The sequence below is a fragment of the Hypanus sabinus genome, chromosome 4, assembly GCF_030144855.1.
Source record: "Hypanus sabinus isolate sHypSab1 chromosome 4, sHypSab1.hap1, whole genome shotgun sequence".
Lineage (NCBI taxonomy): Eukaryota > Metazoa > Chordata > Chondrichthyes > Myliobatiformes > Dasyatidae > Hypanus > Hypanus sabinus.
The window spans coordinates 97,267,753-97,295,578 of NC_082709.1; the positions used below are offsets into that span (position 1 = coordinate 97,267,753).

At 46.6% G+C, this 27,826-nt stretch overlaps 1 protein-coding gene across 1 annotated transcript in view; it reads right to left on the minus strand.

Moving 5' to 3' along the window:
* Positions 1 to 9,682: 9,682 nt before the first annotated feature.
* The window catches only part of LOC132392145 (uncharacterized protein K02A2.6-like), a 106,316-nt gene continuing 88,172 nt past the window's right edge, over positions 9,683 to 27,826 (minus strand). Inside the window, exon 2 of the mRNA XM_059965994.1 lies at positions 9,683 to 9,697. Coding sequence (XP_059821977.1) covers positions 9,683 to 9,697 — 15 coding nt within the window. The remainder of the gene's footprint in view (positions 9,698 to 27,826) is intronic.

The window sequence follows — 27,826 nt, forward strand, 5'->3', positions numbered from 1 at the left end:
TGAAACCCAAAACAGAATCGCCACACACGGGTCAGGAAACTTGAAACAGAATTGCCACAGACGGGTCAGGAAACTCGACAGAGAATCAATACACACGGGTCAGGAAACTCGAAACAGAATCGCAACACACGGGTCAGAAACTCAAAACAGAATCACCACAGACGGGTCAGAATCTCAAAACAGAATCGTTACGCACGGGTCAGGAAACTCAAAACAGAATCACTACACACGGGTCAGGAAACTCAAAACAGTATCACCACACACGGGTCAGGAAACACAAAACAGTATCACCTCACACGGGTCAGGAAACTCGAAACAGAATCGCCACACACGGGTCAGGAAACTCGAAACAGAATCGCCACACACGGGTCAGAAACTCAATAAGAATCACCACACACGGGTCATGAAACCCAAAACAGAATCGCCACACACGGGTCAGGAAACTTGAAACAGAATTGCCACAGACGGGTCAGGAAACTCGACAGAGAATCAATACACACGGGTCAGGAAACTCGAAACAGAATCGCTACACACGGGTCAGAAAACTCGAAACAGAATCACTACACACGGGTCAGGAAACTCAAAACAGAATCACTACTCACGGGTCAGATCTTCGAAACAGAATCACTACACGCAGGTCAGGAAACTCGAAACAGAATCGCCACAGACGGGTCAGGAAACTCGAAACAGAATCATTACACACGGGTCAGGAAACTCGAAACAGAATCGCCACACACGGGTCAGGAAACACAAAACAGAATCACCACAGACGGGTCAGAATCTCAAAACAGAGTCGTTACACACGGGTCAGGAAACTCAAAACAGAAACACCACACACAGGGCAGGAAACTCGAAACAGAATCACTACACATGGGTCAGGAAACTCGAAACAGTATCAACACACACGGGTCAGGAAACTCGAAACAGAATCGCCACACACGGGTCAGGAAACTTGAAAGAGAATCGCCACACACGGGTCAGGAACCTCGAAACAGAATCACTACACACGGGTTAGGAAACTCAAAACAGTATCAACACACACGGGTCAGGAAACTCAAAACAGAAACACCACACACAGGGCAGGAAACTCGAAACAGAATCACTACACATGGGTCAGGAAACTCAAAACAGTATCAACACACACGGGTCAGGAAACTCGAAACAGAATCGCCACACACGGGTCATGAAACTCGAAACAGAATCGCCACACACGGGTCAGGAAACTCGAAACAGAATCACTACAAACGGGTCAGGAAACTCGAAACAGAATCGCCACACACGGGTCAGGACGCTCGAAAGAGAATCAATACACATGGGTCAGGAAACTAAAAACAGAATTACTACACATGGGCCAGAAACTCGAAACAGAATTACTACACACGGGTCAGGAAACTCGAAACAGAATCGCCACACACGGGTCAGGAAACTCGAAACAGAATTGCCACAGACGGGTCAGTAAACTCGAAAGAGAATCAATACAAACGGGTCAGGAAACTCGAAACAGAATCACCACACACGGGTCAGAAAACTCGAAACAGAATCACTACACACGGGTCAGGAAACTCGAAACAGAATCATTACACATGGGTCAGGAAACTCGAAACTGAATCGCCACACACAGGTCTGGAAACTCGAAACAGAATCATTACACACGGGTCAGGAAACTCGAAACAGAATCGCCACACACGGGTCAGAAACTCAAAACAGAATCACCACAGACGGGTCAGAATCTCAAAACAGAATCGTTAGACACGGGTCAGGAAACTCAAAACAGAATCACTACACACGGGTCAGGAAACTCAAAACAGAATCATTACACACGGCTCAGGAAACTCAAAACAGAATCACCACAGACGGGTCAGAATCTCAAAACAGAGTCGTTACACACGGGTCAGGAAACTCAAAACAGAAACACCACACACAGGGCAGGAAACTCGAAACAGAATCACTACACATGGGTCAGGAAACTCAAAACAGTATCAACACACACTGGTCAGGAAACTCGAAACAGAATCGCCACACACGGGTCAGGAAACTTGAAACAGAATCGCCACACACGGGTCAGGAACCTCGAAACAGAATCACTACACACGGGTTAGGAAACTCAAAACAGTATCAACACACACGGGTCAGGAAACTCAAAACAGAAACACCACACACAGGGCAGGAAACTCAAAACAGAATCACTACACATGGGTCAGGAAACTCAAAACAGTATCACTACACACGGGTCAGGAAACTCGAAACAGAATCATTACACACGGGTCAGGAAACTCGAAACAGAATCACTACACACGGGTCAGAAAACTCGAAACTGAATCGCCACACACGGGTCAGGAAACTCGAAACAGAATCATTACACATGGGTCAGGAAACTCGAAACTGAATCGCCACACACGGGTCAGGAAACTCGAAACAGAATCGCCACACACGTCTCAGGAAACTCAAAACAGAATCACCACAGACGGGTCAGAATCTCAAAACAGAGTCGTTACACACGGGTCAGGAAACTCAAAACAGAAACACCACACACAGGGCAGGAAACTCGAAACAGAATCACTACACATGGGTCAGGAAACTCAAAACAGTATCAACACACACGGGTCAGGAAACTCGAAACAGAATCGCCACACACGGGTCATGAAACTCGAAACAGAATCGCCACACACGGGTCAGGAAACTCGAAACAGAATCACTACAAACGGGTCAGGAAACTCGAAACAGAATCGCCACACACGGGTCAGGACGCTCGAAAGAGAATCAATACACATGGGTCAGGAAACTAAAAACAGAATCACTACACATGGGCCAGAAACTCGAAACAGAATTACTACACACGGGTCAGGAAACTCGAAACAGAATCGCCACACACGGGTCAGGAAACTCGAAACAGAATTGCCACAGACGGGTCAGTAAACTCGAAAGAGAATCAATACACACGGGTCAGGAAACTCGAAACAGAATCACCACACACGGGTCAGAAAACTCGAAACAGAATCACTACACACGGGTCAGGAAACTCGAAACAGAATCATTACACACGGGTCAGGAAACTCGAAACAGAATCGCCACACACGGGTCAGAAACTCAAAACAGAATCACCACAGACGGGTCAGAATCTCAAAACAGAATCGTTAGACACGGGTCAGGAAACTCAAAACAGAATCACTACACACGGGTCAGGAAACTCAAAACAGAATCATTACACACGGCTCAGGAAACTCAAAACAGAATCACCACACACGGGTCAGGAACCTCGAAACAGAGTCGTTACACACGGGTCAGGAAACTCAAAACAGAAACACCACACACAGGGCAGGAAACTCGAAACAGAACCACTACACATGGGTCAGGAAACTCAAAACAGTATCAACACACACGGGTCAGGAAACTCGAAACAGAATCGCCATACACGGGTCAGGAAACTTGAAACAGAATCGCCACACACGGGTCAGGAACCTCGAAACAGAATCACTACACACGGGTTAGGAAACTCAAAACAGTATCAACACACACGGGTCAGGAAACTCAAAACAGAAACACCACACACAACGCAGGAAACTCGAAACAGAATCACTACACATGGGTCAGGAAACTCAAAACAGTATCACTACACACGGGTCAGGAAACTCGAAACAGAATCATTACACATGGGTCAGGAAACTCGAAACTGAATCGCCACACACAGGTCTGGAAACTCGAAACAGAATCATTACACACGGGTCAGGAAACTCGAAACAGAATCGCCACACACGGGTCAGAAACTCAAAACAGAATCACCACAGACGGGTCAGAATCTCAAAACAGAATCGTTAGACACGGGTCAGGAAACTCAAAACAGAATCACTACACACGGGTCAGGAAACTCAAAACAGAATCATTACACACGGCTCAGGAAACTCAAAACAGAATCACCACAGACGGGTCAGAATCTCAAAACAGAGTCGTTACACACGGGTCAGGAAACTCAAAACAGAAACACCACACACAGGGCAGGAAACTCGAAACAGAATCACTACACATGGGTCAGGAAACTCAAAACAGTATCAACACACACTGGTCAGGAAACTCGAAACAGAATCGCCACACACGGGTCAGGAAACTTGAAACAGAATCGCCACACACGGGTCAGGAACCTCGAAACAGAATCACTACACACGGGTTAGGAAACTCAAAACAGTATCAACACACACGGGTCAGGAAACTCAAAACAGAAACACCACACACAGGGCAGGAAACTCAAAACAGAATCACTACACATGGGTCAGGAAACTCAAAACAGTATCACTACACACGGGTCAGGAAACTCGAAACAGAATCATTACACACGGGTCAGGAAACTCGAAACAGAATCACTACACACGGGTCAGAAAACTCGAAACTGAATCGCCACACACGGGTCAGGAAACTCGAAACAGAATCATTACACATGGGTCAGGAAACTCGAAACTGAATCGCCACACACGGGTCAGGAAACTCGAAACAGAATCGCCACACACGTCTCAGGAAACTCAAAACAGAATCACCACAGACGGGTCAGAATCTCAAAACAGAGTCGTTACACACGGGTCAGGAAACTCAAAACAGAAACACCACACACAGGGCAGGAAACTCGAAACAGAATCACTACACATGGGTCAGGAAACTCAAAACAGTATCAACACACACGGGTCAGGAAACTCGAAACAGAATCGCCACACACGGGTCATGAAACTCGAAACAGAATCGCCACACACGGGTCAGGAAACTCGAAACAGAATCACTACAAACGGGTCAGGAAACTCGAAACAGAATCGCCACACACGGGTCAGGACGCTCGAAAGAGAATCAATACACATGGGTCAGGAAACTAAAAACAGAATCACTACACATGGGCCAGAAACTCGAAACAGAATTACTACACACGGGTCAGGAAACTCGAAACAGAATCGCCACACACGGGTCAGGAAACTCGAAACAGAATTGCCACAGACGGGTCAGTAAACTCGAAAGAGAATCAATACACACGGGTCAGGAAACTCGAAACAGAATCACCACACACGGGTCAGAAAACTCGAAACAGAATCACTACACACGGGTCAGGAAACTCGAAACAGAATCATTACACACGGGTCAGGAAACTCGAAACAGAATCGCCACACACGGGTCAGAAACTCAAAACAGAATCACCACAGACGGGTCAGAATCTCAAAACAGAATCGTTAGACACGGGTCAGGAAACTCAAAACAGAATCACTACACACGGGTCAGGAAACTCAAAACAGAATCATTACACACGGCTCAGGAAACTCAAAACAGAATCACCACACACGGGTCAGGAACCTCGAAACAGAGTCGTTACACACGGGTCAGGAAACTCAAAACAGAAACACCACACACAGGGCAGGAAACTCGAAACAGAACCACTACACATGGGTCAGGAAACTCAAAACAGTATCAACACACACGGGTCAGGAAACTCGAAACAGAATCGCCATACACGGGTCAGGAAACTTGAAACAGAATCGCCACACACGGGTCAGGAACCTCGAAACAGAATCACTACACACGGGTTAGGAAACTCAAAACAGTATCAACACACACGGGTCAGGAAACTCAAAACAGAAACACCACACACAACGCAGGAAACTCGAAACAGAATCACTACACATGGGTCAGGAAACTCAAAACAGTATCACTACACACGGGTCAGGAAACTCGAAACAGAATCATTACACACGGGTCAGGAAACTCGAAACAGAATCACTACACACGGGTCAGAAAACTCGAAACTGAATCGCCACACACGGGTCAGGAAACTCGAAACAGAATCATTACACATGGGTCAGGAAACTCGAAACTGAATCGCCACACACGGGTCAGGAAACTCGAAACAGAATCGCCACACACGGCTCAGGAAACTCAAAACAGAATCACCACAGACGGGTCAGAATCTCAAAACAGAGTCGTTACACACGGGTCAGGAAACTCAAAACAGAAACACCACACACAGGGCAGGAAACTCGAAACAGAATCACTACACATGGGTCAGGAAACTCAAAACAGTATCAACACACACGGGTCAGGAAACTCGAAACAGAATCGCCACACACGGGTCATGAAACTCGAAACAGAATCGCCACACACGGGTCAGGAAACTCGAAACAGAATCACTACAAACGGGTCAGGAAACTCGAAACAGAATCGCCACACACGGGTCAGGACGCTCGAAAGAGAATCAATACACATGGGTCAGGAAACTAAAAACAGAATCACTACACGTGGGCCAGAAACTCGAAACAGAATTACTACACACGGGTCAGGAAACTCGAAACAGAATCGCCACACACGGGTCAGGAAACTCGAAACAGAATTGCCACAGACGGGTCAGTAAACTCGAAAGAGAATCAATACACACGGGTCAGGAAACTCGAAACAGAATCACCACACACTGGTCAGAAAACTCGAAACAGAATCACTACACACGGGTCAGGAAACTCGAAACAGAATCATTACACATGGGTCAGGAAACTCGAAACTGAATCGCCACACACAGGTCTGGAAACTCGAAACAGAATCATTACACACGGGTCAGGAAACTCGAAACAGAATCGCCACACACGGGTCAGAAACTCAAAACAGAATCACCACAGACGGGTCAGTATCTCAAAACAGAATCGTTAGACACGGGTCATGAAACTCGAAACAGAATCGCCACACACGGGTCAGGAAACTCGAAACAGAATCACTACAAACGGGTCAGGAAACTCGAAACAGAATCGCCACACACGGGTCAGGACGCTCGAAAGAGAATCAATACACATGGGTCAGGAAACTAAAAACAGAATCACTACACATGGGCCAGAAACTCGAAACAGAATTACTACACACGGGTCAGGAAACTCGAAACAGAATCGCCACACACGGGTCAGGAAACTCGAAACAGAATTGCCACAGACGGGTCAGTAAACTCGAAAGAGAATCAATACACACGGGTCAGGAAACTCGAAACAGAATCACCACACACTGGTCAGAAAACTCGAAACAGAATCACTACACACGGGTCAGGAAACTCGAAACAGAATCATTACACATGGGTCAGGAAACTCGAAACTGAATCGCCACACACAGGTCTGGAAACTCGAAACAGAATCATTACACACGGGTCAGGAAACTCGAAACAGAATCGCCACACACGGGTCAGAAACTCAAAACAGAATCACCACAGACGGGTCAGTATCTCAAAACAGAATCGTTAGACACGGGTCAGGAAACTCAAAACAGAATCACTACACACGGGTCAGGAAACTCAAAACAGAATCATTACACACGGCTCAGGAAACTCAAAACAGAATCACCACACACGGGTCAGGAACCTCGAAACAGAGTCGTTACACACAGGTCAGGAAACTCAAAACAGAAACACCACACACAGGGCAGGAAACTCGAAACAGAATCACTACACATGGGTCAGGAAACTCAAAACAGTATCAACACACACGGGTCAGGAAACTCAAAACAGAAACACCACACACAGGGCAGGAAACTCGAAACAGAATCAATACACATGGGTCAGGAAACTCAAAACAGTATCAACACACACGGGTCAGGAAACTCGAAACAGAATCGCCACACATGGGTCATGAAACTCGAAACAGAATCGCCACACACGGGTCAGGAAACTCGAAACAGAATCACTACAAACGGGTCAGGAAACTCGAAACAGAATCGCCACACACGGGTCAGGACGCTCGAAAGAGAATCAATACACATGGGTCAGGAAACTAAAAACAGAATCACTACACATGGGCCAGAAACTCGAAACAGAATTACTACACACGGGTCAGGAAACTCGAAACAGAATCGCCACACACGGGTCAGGAAACTCGAAACAGAATTGCCACAGACGGGTCAGTAAACTCGAAAGATAATCAATACACACGGGTCAGGAAACTCGAAACAGAATCACCACACACGGGTCAGAAAACTCGAAACAGAATCACTACACACGGGTCAGGAAACTCGAAACAGAATCATTACACATGGGTCAGGAAACTCGAAACTGAATCGCCACACACAGGTCTGGAAACTCGAAACAGAATCATTACACACGGGTCAGGAAACTCGAAACAGAATCGCCACACACGGGTCAGAAACTCAAAACAGAATCACCACAGACGGGTCAGAATCTCAAAACAGAATCGTTAGACACGGGTCAGGAAACTCAAAACAGAATCACTACACACGGGTCAGGAAACTCAAAACAGAATCATTACACACGGCTCAGGAAACTCAAAACAGAATCACCACAGACGGGTCAGAATCTCAAAACAGAGTCGTTACACACGGGTCAGGAAATTCAAAACAGAAACACCACACACAGGGCAGGAAACTCGAAACAGAACCACTACACATGGGTCAGGAAACTCAAAACAGTATCAACACACACGGGTCAGGAAACTCGAAACAGAATCGCCACTCACGGGTCAGGAAATTTGAAACAGAATCGCCACACACGGGTCAGGAACCTCGAAACAGAATCACTACACACGGGTTAGGAAACTCAAAACAGTATCAACACACACGGGTCAGGAAACTCAAAACAGAAACACCACACACAGGGCAGGAAACTCGAAACAGAATCACTACACATGGGTCAGGAAACTCAAAACAGTATCAACACACACGGGTCAGGAAACTCGAAACAGAATCGCCACACACGGGTCAGGAAACTTGAAACAGAATCGCCACACACGGGTCAGGAACCTCGAAACAGAATCACTACACACGGGTTATGAAACTCAGAACAGTATCAACACACACTGGTCAGGAAACTCGAAACAGAATCGCCACACACGGGTCAGGAAACTTGAAACAGAATCGCCAGACACGGGTCAGAATCTCAAAACAGAAACACCACACACAGGGCAGGAAACTCGAAACAGAATCACCACACACAGGGCAGGAAACTCGAAACAGAATGACTACACATGCGTCAGGAAACTCGAAACAGAATCACCACACACGGGTCAGGAAACTCGAAACAGAATCGCCACACACGGGTCAGAAACTCAATAAGAATCACCACACACGGGTCATGAAACCCAAAACAGAATCGCCACACACGGGTCAGGAAACTCGAAACAGAATCACTGCACACGGGTCAGGAACCTCGAAACAGAATCACTACACACGGGTTAGGAAACTCGAAACAGAATCACTACACACGGGTCAGGAAACTCGAAACAGAATCATTACACACGGCTCAGGAAACTCGAAAGACAATCGCCACACACGGGTCAGAAACTCAAAACAGAATCACCACAGACGTGTCAGAATCTCAAAACAGAATCGTTACGCACGGGTCAGGAAACTCAAAACAGAATCACTACACACGGGTCAGGAAACTCAAAACAGTATCAACACACACGGGTCAGGAAACACAAAACAGTATCACCACACTCGGGTCAGGAAACTCGAAACAGAATCGCCACACACGGGTCAGGAAACTCGAAACAGAATCGCCACACACGGGTCAGAAACAGAAGAAGAATCACCACACACGGGTCATGAAACCCAAAACAGAATCGCCACACACGGGTCAGGAAACTCGAAACAGAATTGCCACAGACGGGTCAGTAAACTCGAAAGAGAATCAATACACACGGGTCAGGAAACTCGAATCAGAATCACTACACACGGGTCAGAAAACTCGAAACTGAAGCATTACACATGGGTCAGCAAACTCGAAACTGAATCGCCACACACAGGTCAGGAAACTCGAAACAGAATCATTACACACGGGTCAGGAAACTCAAAACAGAATCGCCACACATGGGTCAGAAACTCAAAACAGAATCACCACAGACGGGTCAGAATCTCAAAACAGAGCCGTTATACACGGGTCAGGAAACTCAAAACAGAAACACCACACACAGGGCAGGAAACTCGAAACAGAATCACTACACATGGGTCAGGAAACTCAAAACAGTATCAACACACACGGGTCAGGAAACTCGAAACAGAATCGCCACACACGGGTCAGGAAACTCAAAACAGTATCACCACACACGGGTCAGGAATCACGAAACAGAATCGCCACACACGGGTCAGAATCTCAAAACAGAAACACCACACACAGGGCAGGAAACTCGAAACAGAATCACCACACACAGGGCAGGAAACTCGAAACAGAATCACCACACACAGGGCAGGAAACTCGAAACAGAATGACTACACATGGGTCAGGAAACTCGAAACAGAATCACCACACACGGGTCAGGAAACTCGAAACAGAATCGTCACACACGGGTCAGAAACTCAATAAGAAGCACCACACACGGGTCATGAAACCCAAAACAGAATCGCCACACACGGGTCAGGAAACTCGAAACAGAATCACTACACACGGGTCAGGAAACTCAAAACAGAATCACTACTCACGGGTCAGATCTTCGAAACAGAATCACTACACACGGGTCAGAAAACTCAAAACAAAATCATTACACACGAGTCAGGAAACTCGAAACAGAATCATTACACGGGTCAGGAAACTCAAAACAGAATCAGTACACATGGGTCAGGAAATTCGAAACAGAATCAGTACACGCAGGTCAGGAAACTCGAAACAGAATCGCCACAGACGGGTCAGGAAACTCGAAACAGAATCACTACAAACGGGTCAAGAAACTCGAAACAGAATCTCCACACACGGGTCAGGAAACTCGAAAGAGAATCAGTACACACGGGTCAGGAAACTAAAAACATAATCACTACACACGGGCAAGAAACTCGAAACAGAATTACTACACACGGGTCAGGAAACTCGAAACAGAATCGCCACACACGGCTCAGGAAACTCGAAACAGAATCGCCACACACGGGTCAGGAACCTCGAAACAGAATCAGTACACACGGGTTAGGAAACTCGAAACAGGATCATTACACACGGCTCAGGAAACTCGAAACAGAATCGCCACACACGGGTCAGAAACTCAAAACAGAATCACCACAGACGGGTCAGAATCTCAAAACAGAATCGTTACGCACGGGTCAGGAAATTCAAAACAGAATCACTACACACGGGTCAGGAAACTCAAAACAGAATCATTACACACGGGTCAGGAAACTCAAAACAGAATCATTACACACGGCTCAGGAAACTCAAAACAGAATCACCACAGACGGGTCAGAATCTCAAAACAGAGTCGTTACACACGGGTCAGGAAACTCAAAACAGAAACACCACACACAGGGCAGGAAACTCGAAACAGAATCACTACACATGGGTCAGGAAACTCAAAACAGTATCAACACACACGGGTCAGGAAACTCGAAACAGAATCGCCACACACGGGTCAGGAAACTTGAAACAGAATCGCCACACACGGGTCAGGAACCTCGAAACAGAATCACTACACACGGGTTAGGAAACTCAAAACAGTATCAACACACACGGGTCAGGAAACTCAAAACAGAAACACCACACACAGGGCAGGAAACTCAAAACAGAATCACTACACATGGGTCAGGAAACTCAAAACAGTATCACTACACACGGGTCAGGAAACTCGAAACAGAATCATTACACACGGGTCAGGAAACTCGAAACAGAATCACTACACACGGGTCAGAAAACTCGAAACTGAATCGCCACACACGGGTCAGGAAACTCGAAACAGAATCATTACACATGGGTCAGGAAACTCGAAACTGAATCGCCACACACGGGTCAGGAAACTCGAAACAGAATCGCCACACACGTCTCAGGAAACTCAAAACAGAATCACCACAGACGGGTCAGAATCTCAAAACAGAGTCGTTACACACGGGTCAGGAAACTCAAAACAGAAACACCACACACAGGGCAGGAAACTCGAAACAGAATCACTACACATGGGTCAGGAAACTCAAAACAGTATCAACACACACGGGTCAGGAAACTCAAAACAGAATCGCCACACACGGGTCATGAAACTCGAAACAGAATCGCCACACACGGGTCAGGAAACTCGAAACAGAATCGCCACACACGGGTCAGGACGCTCGAAAGAGAATCAATACACATGGGTCAGGAAACTAAAAACAGAATCACTACACATGGGCCAGAAACTCGAAACAGAATTACTACACACGGGTCAGGAAACTCGAAACAGAATCGCCACACACGGGTCAGGAAACTCGAAACAGAATTGCCACAGACGGGTCAGTAAACTCGAAAGAGAATCAATACACACTGGTCAGGAAACTCGAAACAGAATCACCACACACGGGTCAGAAAACTCGAAACAGAATCACTACACACGGGTCAGGAAACTCGAAACAGAATCATTACACATGGGTCAGGAAACTCGAAACTGAATCGCCACACACAGGTCTGGAAACTCGAAACAGAATCATTACACACGGGTCAGGAAACTCGAAACAGAATCGCCACACACGGGTCAGAAACTCAAAACAGAATCACCACAGACGGGTCAGAATCTCAAAACAGAATCGTTAGACACGGGTCAGGAAACTCAAAACAGAATCACTACACACGGGTCAGGAAACTCAAAACAGAATCATTACACACGGCTCAGGAAACTCAAAACAGAATCACCACACACGGGTCAGGAACCTCGAAACAGAGTCGTTACACACGGGTCAGGAAACTCAAAACAGAAACACCACACACAGGGCAGGAAACTCGAAACAGAACCACTACACATGGGTCAGGAAACTCAAAACAGTATCAACACACACGGGTCAGGAAACTCGAAACAGAATCGCCATACACGGGTCAGGAAACTTGAAACAGAATCGCCACACACGGGTCAGGAACCTCGAAACAGAATCACAACACACGGGTTAGGAAACTCAAAACAGTATCAACACACACGGGTCAGGAAACTCAAAACAGAAACACCACACACAGGGCAGGAAACTCGAAACAGAATCACTACACATGGGTCAGGAAACTCAAAACAGTATCACTACACACGGGTCAGGAAACTCGAAACAGAATCATTACACACGGGTCAGGAAACTCGAAACAGAATCACTACACACGGGTCAGAAAACTCGAAACTGAATCGCCACACACGGGTCAGGAAACTCGAAACAGAATCATTATACATGGGTCAGGAAACTCGAAACTGAATCGCCACACACGGGTCAGGAAACTCGAAACAGAATCGCCACACACGGCTCAGGAAACTCAATACAGAATCACCACAGACGGGTCAGAATCTCAAAACAGAGTCGTTACACACGGGTCAGGAAACTCAAAACAGAAACACCACACACAGGGCAGGAAACTCGAAACAGAAACACCACACACGGGTCAGGAAACTCGAAACAGAATCATTACACATGGGTCAGGAAACTCGAAACTGAATCGCCACACACGGGTCAGGAAACTCGAAACAGAATCGCCACACACGGCTCAGGAAACTCAAAACAGAATCACCACAGACGGGTCAGAATCTCAAAACAGAGTCGTTACACACGGGTCAGGAAACTCAAAACAGAAACACCACACACAGGGCAGGAAACTCAAAACAGAAACACCACACACAGGGCAGGAAACTCGAAACAGAATCACTACACATGGGTCAGGAAACTCAAAACAGTATCAACACACACGGGTCAGGAAACTCGAAACAGAATCGCCACACACGGGTCATGAAACTCGAAACAGATTCGCCACACACGGGTCAGGAAACTCGAAACAGAATCACTACAAACGGGTCAGGAAACTCGAAACAGAATCGCCACACACGGGTCAAGACGCTCGAAAGAGAATCAATACACATGGGTCAGGAAACTAAAAACAGAATCACTACACATGGGCCAGAAACTCGAAACAGAATTACTACACACGGGTCAGGAAACTCGAAACAGAATCGCCACACACGGGTCAGGAAACTCAAAACAGAAACACCACACACAGGGCAGGAAACTCGAAACAGAATCACTACACATGGGTCAGGAAACTCAAAACAGTATCAACACACACGGGTCAGGAAACTCGAAACAGAATCGCCACACACGGGTCATGAAACTCGAAACAGAATCGCCACACACGGGTCAGGAAACTCGAAACAGAATCACTACAAACGGGTCAGGAAACTCGAAACAGAATCGCCACACACGGGTCAGGACGCTCGAAAGAGAATCAATACACATGGGTCAGGAAACTAAAAACAGAATCACTACACATGGGCCAGAAACTCGAAACAGAATTACTACACACGGGTCAGGAAACTCGAAACAGAATCGCCACACACGGGTCAGGAAACTCGAAACAGAATTGCCACAGACGGGTCAGTAAACTCGAAAGAGAATCAATACACACGGGTCAGGAAACTCGAAACCGAATCACCACACACGGGTCAGAAAACTCGAAACAGAATCACTACACACGGGTCAGGAAACTCGAAACAGAATCATTACACATGGGTCAGGAAACTCGAAACTGAATCGCCACACACAGGTCTGGAAACTCGAAACAGAATCATTACACACGGGTCAGGAAACTCGAAACAGAATCGCCACACACGGGTCAGAAACTCAAAACAGAATCACCACAGACGGGTCAGAATCTCAAAACACAATCGTTAGACACGGGTCAGGAAACTCAAAACAGAATCACTACACACGGGTCAGGAAACTCAAAACAGAATCATTACACACGGCTCAGGAAACTCAAAACAGAATCACCACACACGGGTCAGGAACCTCGAAACAGAGTCGTTACACACGGGTCAGGAAACTCAAAACAGAAACACCACACACAGGGCAGGAAACTCGAAACAGAACCACTACACATGGGTCAGGAAACTCAAAACAGTATCAACACACACGGGTCAGGAAACTCGAAACAGAATCGCCACACACGGGTCAGGAAACTTGAAACAGAATCGCCACACACGGGTCAGGAACCTCGAAACAGAATCACTACACACGGGTTAGGAAACTCAAAACAGTATCAACACACACGGGTCAGGAAACTCAAAACAGAAACACCACACACAGGGCAGGAAACTCGAAACAGAATCACTACACATGGGTCAGGAAACTCAAAACAGTATCACTACACACGGGTCAGGAAACTCGAAACAGAATCATTACACACGGGTCAGGAAACTCGAAACAGAATCACTACACACGGGTCAGAAAACTCGAAACTGAATCGCCACACACGGGTCAGGAAACTCGAAACAGAATCATTACACATGGGTCAGGAAACTCGAAACTGAATCGCCACACACGGGTCAGGAAACTCGAAACAGAATCGCCACACACGGCTCAGGAAACTCAAAACAGAATCACCACAGACGGGTCAGAATCTCAAAACAGAGTCGTTACACACGGGTCAGGAAACTCAAAACAGAAACACCACACACAGGGCAGGAAACTCGAAACAGAATCACTACACATGGGTCAGGAAACTCAAAACAGTATCAACACACACGGGTCAGGAAACTCGAAACAGAATCGCCACACACGGGTCATGAAACTCGAAACAGAATCGCCACACACGGGTCAGGAAACTCGAAACAGAATCACTACAAACGGGTCAGGAAACTCGAAACAGAATCGCCACACACGGGTCAGGACGCTCGAAAGAGAATCAATACACATGGGTCAGGAAACTAAAAACAGAATCACTACACATGGGCCAGAAACTCGAAACAGAATTACTACACACGGGTCAGGAAACTCGAAACAGAATCGCCACACACGGGTCAGGAAACTCGAAACAGAATTGCCACAGACGGGTCAGTAAACTCGAAAGAGAATCAATACACACCGGTCAGGAAACTCGAAACAGAATCACCACACACGGGTCAGAAAACTCGAAACAGAATCACTACACACGGGTCAGGAAACTCGAAACAGAATCATTACACATGGGTCAGGAAACTCGAAACTGAATCGCCACACACAGGTCTGGAAACTCGAAACAGAATCATTACACACGGGTCAGGAAACTCGAAACAGAATCGCCACACACGGGTCAGAAACTCAAAACAGAGTCACCACAGACGGGTCAGTATCTCAAAACAGAATCGTTAGACACGGGTCAGGAAACTCAAAACAGAATCACTACACACGGGTCAGGAAACTCAAAACAGAATCATTACACACGGCTCAGGAAACTCAAAACAGAATCACCACACACGGGTCAGGAACCTCGAAACAGAGTCGTTACACACGGGTCAGGAAACTCAAAACAGAAACACCACACACAGGGCAGGAAACTCGAAACAGAATCACTACACATGGGTCAGGAAACTCAAAACAGTATCAACACACACGGGTCAGGAAACTCAAAACAGAAACACCACACACAGGGCAGGAAACTCGAAACAGAATCAATACACATGGGTCAGGAAACTCAAAACAGTATCAACACACACGGGTCAGGAAACTCGAAACAGAATCGCCACACATGGGTCATGAAACTCGAAACAGAATCGCCACACACGGGTCAGGAAACTCGAAACAGAATCACTACAAACGGGTCAGGAAACTCGAAACAGAATCGCCACACACGGGTCAGGACGCTCGAAAGAGAATCAATACACATGGGTCAGGAAACTAAAAACAGAATCACTACACATGGGCCAGAAACTCGAAACAGAATTACTACACACGGGTCAGGAAACTCGAAACAGAATCGCCACACACGGGTCAGGAAACTCGAAACAGAATTGCCACAGACGGGTCAGTAAACTCGAAAGATAATCAATACACACGGGTCAGGAAACTCGAAACAGAATCACCACACACGGGTCAGAAAACTCGAAACAGAATCACTACACACGGGTCAGGAAACTCGAAACAGAATCATTACACATGGGTCAGGAAACTCGAAACTGAATCGCCACACACAGGTCTGGAAACTCGAAACAGAATCATTACACACGGGTCAGGAAACTCGAAACAGAATCGCCACACACGGGTCAGAAATTCAAAACAGAATCACCACAGACGGGTCAGAATCTCAAAACAGAATCGTTAGACACGGGTCAGGAAACTCAAAACAGAATCACTACACACGGGTCAGGAAACTCAAAACAGAATCATTACACACGGCTCAGGAAACTCAAAACAGAATCACCACAGACGGGTCAGAATCTCAAAACAGAGTCGTTACACACGGGTCAGGAAACTCAAAACAGAAACACCACACACAGGGCAGGAAACTCGAAACAGAACCACTACACATGGGTCAGGAAACTCAAAACAGTATCAACACACACGGGTCAGGAAACTCGAAACAGAATCGCCACTCACGGGTCAGGAAACTTGAAACAGAATCGCCACACACGGGTCAGGAACCTCGAAACAGAATCACTACACACGGGTTAGGAAACTCAGAACAGTATCAACACACACGGGTCAGGAAACTCGAAACAGAATCGCCACACACGGGTCAGGAAACTTGAAACAGAATCGCCAGACACGGGTCAGAATCTCAAAACAGAAACACCACACACAGGGCAGGAAACTCGAAACAGAATCACCACACACAGGGCAGGAAACTCGAAACAGAATGACTACACATGCGTCAGGAAACTCGAAACAGAATCACCACACACGGGTCAGGAAACTCGAAACAGAATCGCCACACACGGGTCAGAAACTCAATAAGAATCACCACACACGGGTCATGAAACCCAAAACAGAATCGCCACACACGGGTCAGGAAACTCGAAACAGAATCACTGCACACGGGTCAGGAACCTCGAAACAGAATCACTACACACGGGTTAGGAAACTCGAAACAGAATCACTACACACGGGTCAGGAAACTCGAAACAGAATCATTACACACGGCTCAGGAAACTCGAAAGACAATCGCCACACACGGGTCAGAAACTCAAAACAGAATCACCACAGACGTGTCAGAATCTCAAAACAGAATCGTTACGCACGGGTCAGGAAACTCAAAACAGAATCACTACACACGGGTCAGGAAACTCAAAACAGTATCAACACACACGGGTCAGGAAACACAAAACAGTATCACCACACTCGGGTCAGGAAACTCGAAACAGAATCGCCACACACGGGTCAGGAAACTCGAAACAGAATCGCCACACACGGGTCAGAAACACAATAAGAATCACCACACACGGGTCATGAAACCCAAAACAGAATCGCCACACACGGGTCAGGAAACTCGAAACAGAATTGCCACAGACGGGTCAGTAAACTCGGAAGAGAATCAATACACACGGGTCAGGATACTCGAAACAGAATCACTATACACGGGTCAGAAAACTCGAAACAGAATCACTACACACAGGTCAGGAAACTCGAAACAGAATCACTACACACGGGTCAGGAAATACGAAACAGAATCATTACACATGGGTCAGGAAACTCGAAACTGAATCGCCACACACAGGTCAGGAAACTCGAAACAGAATCATTACACACGGGTCAGGAAACTCAAAACAGAATCGCCACACACGGGTCAGAAACTCAAAACAGAATCACCACAGACGGGTCAGTATCTCAAAACAGAATCGTTAGACACGGGTCAGGAAACTCAAAACAGAATCACTACACACGGGTCAGGAAACTCAAAACAGAATCATTACACACGGCTCAGGAAACTCAAAACAGAATCACCACACACGGGTCAGGAACCTCGAAACAGAGTCGTTACACACGGGTCAGGAAACTCAAAACAGAAACACCACACACAGGGCAGGAAACTCGAAACAGAATCACTACACATGGGTCAGGAAACTCAAAACAGTATCAACACACACGGGTCAGGAAACTCAAAACAGAAACACCACACACAGGGCAGGAAACTCGAAACAGAATCAATACACATGGGTCAGGAAACTCAAAACAGTATCAACACACACGGGTCAGGAAACTCGAAACAGAATCGCCACACATGGGTCATGAAACTCGAAACAGAATCGCCACACACGGGTCAGGAAACTCGAAACAGAATCACTACAAACGGGTCAGGAAACTCGAAACAGAATCGCCACACACGGGTCAGGACGCTCGAAAGAGAATCAATACACATGGGTCAGGAAACTAAAAACAGAATCACTACACATGGGCCAGAAACTCGAAACAGAATTACTACACACGGGTCAGGAAACTCGAAACAGAATCGCCACACACGGGTCAGGAAACTCGAAACAGAATTGCCACAGACGGGTCAGTAAACTCGAAAGATAATCAATACACACGGGTCAGGAAACTCGAAACAGAATCACCACACACGGGTCAGAAAACTCGAAACAGAATCACTACACACGGGTCAGGAAACTCGAAACAGAATCATTACACATGGGTCAGGAAACTCGAAACTGAATCGCCACACACAGGTCTGGAAACTCGAAACAGAATCATTACACACGGGTCAGGAAACTCGAAACAGAATCGCCACACACGGGTCAGAAATTCAAAACAGAATCACCACAGACGGGTCAGAATCTCAAAACAGAATCGTTAGACACGGGTCAGGAAACTCAAAACAGAATCACTACACACGGGTCAGGAAACTCAAAACAGAATCATTACACACGGCTCAGGAAACTCAAAACAGAATCACCACAGACGGGTCAGAATCTCAAAACAGAGTCGTTACACACAGGTCAGGAAACTCAAAACAGAAACACCACACACAGGGCAGGAAACTCGAAACAGAACCACTACACATGGGTCAGGAAACTCAAAACAGTATCAACACACACGGGTCAGGAAACTCGAAACAGAATCGCCACTCACGGGTCAGGAAATTTGAAACAGAATCGCCACACACGGGTCAGGAACCTCGAAACAGAATCACTACACACGGGTTAGGAAACTCAAAACAGTATCAACACACACGGGTCAGGAAACTCAAAACAGAAACACCACACACAGGGCAGGAAACTCGAAACAGAATCACTACACATGGGTCAGGAAACTCAAAACAGTATCAACACACACGGGTCAGGAAACTCGAAACAGAATCGCCACACACGGGTCAGGAAACTTGAAACAGAATCGCCACACACGGGTCAGGAACCTCGAAACAGAATCACTACACACGGGTTAGGAAACTCAGAACAGTATCAACACACACGGGTCAGGAAACTCGAAACAGAATCGCCACACACGGGTCAGGAAACTTGAAACAGAATCGCCAGACACGGGTCAGAATCTCAAAACAGAAACACCACACACAGGGCAGGAAACTCGAAACAGAATCACCACACACAGGGCAGGAAACTCGAAACAGAATGACTACACATGCGTCAGGAAACTCGAAACAGAATCACCACACACGGGTCAGGAAACTCGAAACAGAATCGCCACACACGGGTCAGAAACTCAATAAGAATCACCACACACGGGTCATGAAACCCAAAACAGAATCGCCACACACGGGTCAGGAAACTCGAAACAGAATCACTGCACACGGGTCAGGAACCTCGAAACAGAATCACTACACACGGGTTAGGAAACTCGAAACAGAATCACTACACACGGGTCAGGAAACTCGAAACAGAATCATTACACACGGCTCAGGAAACTCGAAAGACAATCGCCACACACGGGTCAGAAACTCAAAACAGAATCACCACAGACGTGTCAGAATCTCAAAACAGAATCGTTACGCACGGGTCAGGAAACTCAAAACAGAATCACTACACACGGGTCAGGAAACTCAAAACAGTATCAACACACACGGGTCAGGAAACACAAAACAGTATCACCACACTCGGGTCAGGAAACTCGAAACAGAATCGCCACACACGGGTCAGGAAACTCGAAACAGAATCGCCACACACGGGTCAGAAACACAATAAGAATCACCACACACGGGTCATGAAACCCAAAACAGAATCGCCACACACGGGTCAGGAAACTCGAAACAGAATTGCCACAGACGGGTCAGTAAACTCGGAAGAGAATCAATACACACGGGTCAGGATACTCGAAACAGAATCACTATACACGGGTCAGAAAACTCGAAACAGAATCACTACACACAGGTCAGGAAACTCGAAACAGAATCACTACACACGGGTCAGGAAATACGAAACAGAATCATTACACATGGGTCAGGAAACTCGAAACTGAATCGCCACACACAGGTCAGGAAACTCGAAACAGAATCATTACACACGGGTCAGGAAACTCAAAACAGAATCGCCACACACGGGTCAGAAACTCAAAACAGAATCACCACAGACGGGTCAGAATCTCAAAACAGAATCGTTACACACGGGTCAGGAAACTCAAAACAGAATCACTACACACGGGTCAGGAAACTCAAAACAGAATCATTACACACGGCTCAGGAAACTCAAAACAGAATCACCACAGACGAGTCAGAATCTCAAAACAGAGCCGTTACACACGGGTCAGGAAACTCAAAACAGAAACACCACACACAGGGCAGGAAACTCGAAACAGAATCACTACACATGGGTCAGGAAACTCAAAACAGTATCAACACACACGGGTCAGGAAACTCGAAACAGAATCGCCACACACGGGTCAGGAAACTCTAAACAGTATCACCACACACGGGTCAGGAATCTCGAAACAGAATCGCCAGACACGGGTCAGAATCTCAAAACAGAAACACCACACACAGGGCAGGAAACTCGAAACAGAATCACCACACACAGGGCAGGAAACTCGAAACAGAATGACTACACATGCGTCAGGAAACTCGAAACAGAATCACCACACACGGGTCAGGAAACTCGAAACAGAATCGCCACACACGGGTCAGAAACTCAATAAGAATCACCACACACGGGTCATGAAACCCAAAACAGAATCGCCACACACGGGTCAGGAAACTCGAAACAGAATCACTGCACACGGGTCAGGAAACTCAAAACAGAATCACTACTCACGGGTCAGATCTTCGAAACAGAATCACTACACACGGGTCAGAAAACTCAAAACAAAATCATTACACACGGGTCAGGAAACTCGAAACAGAATCATTACACGGGTCAGGAAACTCAAAACAGAATCCCTACACATGGGTCAGGAAATTTGAAACAGAATCACTACACGCAGGTCAGGAAACTCGAAACAGAATCGCCACAGACGGGTCAGGAAACTCGAAACAGAATCACTACAAACGGGTCAGGAAACTCGAAACAGAATCTCCACACACGGGTCAGGAAACTCAATAAGAATCACCACACACGGGTCATGAAACCCAAAACAGAATCGCCACACACGGGTCAGGAAACTCGAAACAGAATTGCCACAGACGGGTCAGTAAACTCGAAAGAGAATCAATACACACGGGTCAGGAAAGTCGAAACAGAATCACTACACACGGGTCAGAAAACTCGAAACAGAATCACTACACACAGGTCAGGAAACTCGAAACAGAATCACTACACACGGGTCAGGAAACTCGAAACAGAATCATTACACACAGGTCAGGAAACTCGAAACAGAATCATTACACACGGGTCAGGAAACTCAAAACAGAATCGCCACACACTGGTCAGAAACTCAAAACAGAATCACCACAGACGGGTCAGGAAACTCGAAACAGAATCTCCACACGCGGGTCTTGAAACTCGAAACAGAATCATTACACATGGGTCAGGAAACTCGAAACTGAATCGCCACACACGGGTCAGGAAACTCGAAACAGAATCGCCACACACGGGTCAGAAACTCAATAAGAATCACCACACACGGGTCATGAAACCCAAAACAGAATCGCCACACACGGGTCAGGAAACTCGAAACAGAATTGCCACAGACGGGTCAGTAAACTCGAAAGAGAATCAATACACACGGGTCAGGAAACTCGAATCAGAATCACTACACACGGGTCAGAAAACTCGAAACTGAAGCATTACACATGGGTCAGCAAACTCGAAACTGAATCGCCACACACAGGTCAGGAAACTCGAAACAGAATCATTACACACGGGTCAGGAAACTCAAAACAGAATCGCCACACATGGGTCAGAAACTCAAAACAGAAACACCACACACAGGGCAGGAAACTCGAAACAGAATCACTACACATGGGTCAGGAAACTCAAAACAGTATCAACACACACGGGTCAGGAAACTCGAAACAGAATCGCCACACACGGGTCAGGAAACTCAAAACAGTATCACCACACACGGGTCAGGAATCACGAAACAGAATCGCCACACACGGGTCAGAATCTCAAAACAGAAACACCACACACAGGGCAGGAAACTCGAAACAGAATCACCACACACAGGGCAGGAAACTCGAAACAGAATCACCACACACAGGGCAGGAAACTCGAAACAGAATGACTACACATGGGTCAGGAAACTCGAAACAGAATCACCACACACGGGTCAGGAAACTCGAAACAGAATCGTCACACACGGGTCAGAAACTCAATAAGAATCACCACACACGGGTCATGAAACCCAAAACAGAATCGCCACACACGGGTCAGGAAACTCGAAACAGAATCACTACACACGGGTCAGGAAACTCAAAACAGAATCACTACTCACGGGTCAGATCTTCGAAACAGAATCACTACACACGGGTCAGAAAACTCAAAACAAAATCATTACACACGGGTCAGGAAACTCGAAACAGAATCATTACACGGGTCAGGAAACTCAAAACAGAATCAGTACACATGGGTCAGGAAATTCGAAACAGAATCAGTACACGCAGGTCAGGAAACTCGAAACAGAATCGCCACAGACGGGTCAGGAAACTCGAAACAGAATCACTACAAACGGGTCAAGAAACTCGAAACAGAATCTCCACACACGGGTCAGGAAACTCGAAAGAGAATCAGTACACACGGGTCAGGAAACTAAAAACATAATCACTACACACGGGCAAGAAACTCGAAACAGAATTACTACACACGGGTCAGGAAACTCGAAACAGAATCGCCACACACGGCTCAGGAAACTCGAAACAGAATCGCCACACACGGGTCAGGAACCTCGAAACAGAATCAGTACACACGGGTTAGGAAACTCGAAACAGGATCATTACACACGGCTCAGGAAACTCGAAACAGAATCGCCACACACGGGTCAGAAACTCAAAACAGAATCACCACAGACGGGTCAGAATCTCAAAACAGAATCGTTACGCACGGGTCAGGAAATTCAAAACAGAATCACTACACACGGGTCAGGAAACTCAAAACAGAATCACCACAGACGGGTCAGAAACTCGAAACAGAATCGCCACACACGGGTCAGGAAACTCGAAACAGAATCATTACACATGGGTCAGGAAACTCGAAACTGAATCGCCACACACACCTCAGGAAACTCGAAACAGAATCATTACACACGGGTCAGGAAACTCGAAACAGAATCGCCACACACGGGTCAGAAAACTCGAAACAGAATCACTACACACAGGTCAGGAAACTCGAAACAGAATCACTACACACGGGTCAGGAAACTCGAAACAGAATCATTACACATGGGTCAGGAAACTCGAAACTGAATCGCCACACACGGGTCAGGAAACTCGAAACAGAATCGCCACACACGGGTCAGAAACTCAATAAGAATCACCACACACGGGTCATGAAACCCAAAACAGAATCGCCACACACGGGTCAGGAAACTCGAAACAGAATTGCCACAGACGGGTCAGTAAACTCGGAAGAGAATCAATACACACGGGTCAGGAAACTCGAAACAGAATCACTATACACGGGTCAGAAAACTCGAAACAAAATCACTACACACAGGTCAGGAAACTCGAAACAGAATCACTACACACGGGTCAGGAAACTTGAAACAGAATCATTACACATGGGTCAGGAAACTCGAAACTGAATCGCCACACACAGGTCAGGAAACTCGAAACAGAATCATTACACACGGGTCAGGAAACTCAAAACAGAATCGCCACACACGGGTCAGAAACTCAAAACAGAATCACCACAGACGGGTCAGAATCTCAAAACAGAATCGTTACACACGGGTCAGGAAACTCAAAACAGAATCACTACACACGGGTCAGGAAACTCAAAACAGAATCATTACACACGGCTCAGGAAACTCAAAACAGAATCACCACAGACTGGTCAGAATCTCAAAACAGAGCCGTTACACACGGGTCAGGAAACTCAAAACAGAAACACCACACACAGGGCAGGAAACTCGAAACAGAATCACTACACATGGGTCAGGAAACTCAAAACAGTAACAACACACACGGGTCAGGAAACTCGAAACAGAATCGCCACACACGGGTCAGGAAACTCTAAACCGTATCACCACACACGGGTCAGGAATCTCGAAACAGAATCGCCAGACACGGGTCAGAATCTCAAAACAGAAACACCACACACAGGGCAGGAAACTCGAAACAGAATCACCACACACAGGGCAGGAAACTCGAAACAGAATGACTACACATGCGTCAGGAAACTCGAAACAGAATCACCACACACGGGTCAGGAAACTCGAAACAGAATCGCCTCACACGGGTCAGAAACTCAATAAGAATCACCACACACGGGTCATGAAACCCAAAACAGAATCGCCACACACGGGTCAGGAAACTCGAAACAGAATCACTGCACACGGGTCAGGAAACTCAAAACAGAATCACTACTCACGGGTCAGATCTTCGAAACAGAATCACTACACACGGGTCAGAAAACTCAAAACAAAATCATTACACACGGGTCAGGAATCTCGAAACAGAATCATTACACGGGTCAGGAAACTCAAAACAGAATCCCTACACATGGGTCAGGAAATTCGAAACAGAATCACTACACGCAGGTCAGGAATCTCGAAACAGAATCGCCACAGACGGGTCAGGAAACTCGAAACAGAATCACTACAAACGGGTCAGGAAACTCGAAACAGAATCTCCACACACGGGTCAGGAAACTCAGTAAGAATCACCACACACGGGTCATGAAACCCAAAACAGAATCGCCACACACGGGTCAGGAACCTCGAAACAGAATTGCAACAGACGGGTCAGTAAACTCGAAAGAGAATCAATACACACGGGTCAGGAAAGTCGAAACAGAATCACTACACACGGGTCAGAAAACTCGAAACAGAATCACTACACACAGGTCAGGAAACTCGAAACAGAATCACTACACACGGGTCAGGAAACTCGAAACAGAATCATTACACACAGGTCAGGAAACTCGAAACAGAATCATTACACACGGGTCAGGAAACTCAAAACAGAATCGCCACACACTGGTCAGAAACTCAAAACAGAATCACCACAGATGGGTCAGGAAACTCGAAACAGAATCTCCACACACGGGTCAGGAAACTCGAAACAGAATCATTACACATGGGTCAGGAAACTCGAAACTGAATCGCCACACACGGGTCAGGAAACTCGAAACAGAATCGCCACACACGGGTCAGAAACTCAATAAGAATCACCACACACGGGTCATGAAACCCAAAACAGAATCGCCACACACGGGTCAGGAAACTCGAAACAGAATTGCCACAGACGGGTCAGTAAACTCGAAAGAGAATCAATACACACGGGTCAGGAAACTCGAAACAGAATCACTACACACGGGTCAGAAAACTCGAAACTGAAGCATTACACATGGGTCAGGAAACTCGAAACTGAATCGCCACACACAGGTCAGGAAACTCGAAACAGAATCATTACACACGGGTCAGGAAACTCAAAACAGAATCGCCACACATGGGTCAGAAACTCAAAACAGAATCACCACAGACGGGTCAGAATCTCAAAACAGAGCCGTTATACACGGGTCAGGAAACTTAAAACAGAAACACCACACACAGGGCAGGAAACTCGAAACAGAATCACTACAAATGGGTCAGGAAACTCAAAACAGTATCAACACACACGGGTCAGGAAACTCGAAACAGAATCGCCACACACGGGTCAGGAAACTCAAAACAGTATCACCACACACGGGTCAGGAATCACGAAACAGAATCGCCACACACGGGTCAGAATCTCAAAACAGAAACACCACACACAGGGCAGGAAACTCGAAACAGAATCACCACACACAGGGCAGGAAACTCGAAACAGAATCACCACACACAGGGCAGGAAACTCGAAACAGAATGACTACACATGGGTCAGGAAACTCGAAACAGAATCACCACACACGGGTCAGAAAACTCGAAACAAAATCACTACACACAGGTCAGGAAACTCGAAACAGAATCACTACACACGGGTCAGGAAACTCGAAACAGAATCATTACACATGGGTCAGGAAACTCGAAACTGAATCGCCACACACAGGTCAGGAAACTCGAAACAGAATCATTACACACGGGTCAGGAAATTCAAAACAGAATCGCCACACACGGGTCAGAAACTCAAAACAGAATCACCACAGACGGGTCAGAATCTCAAAACAGAATCGTTACACACGGGTCAGGAAACTCAAAACAGAATCACTACACACGGGTCAGGAAACTCAAAACAGAATCATTACACACGGCTCAGGAAACTCAAAACAGAATCACCACAGACTGGTCAGAATCTCAAAACAGAGCCGTTACACACGGGTCAGGAAACTCAAAACAGAAACACCACACACAGGGCAGGAAACTCGAAACAGAATCACTACACATGGGTCAGGAAACTCAAAACAGTAACAACACACACGGGTCAGGAAACTCGAAACAGAATCGCCACACACGGGTCAGGAAACTCTAAACCGTATCACCACACACGGGTCAGGAATCTCGAAACAGAATCGCCAGACACGGGTCAGAATCTCAAAACAGAAACACCACACACAGGGCAGGAAACTCGAAACAGAATCACCACACACAGGGCAGGAAACTCGAAACAGAATGACTACACATGCGTCAGGAAACTCGAAAC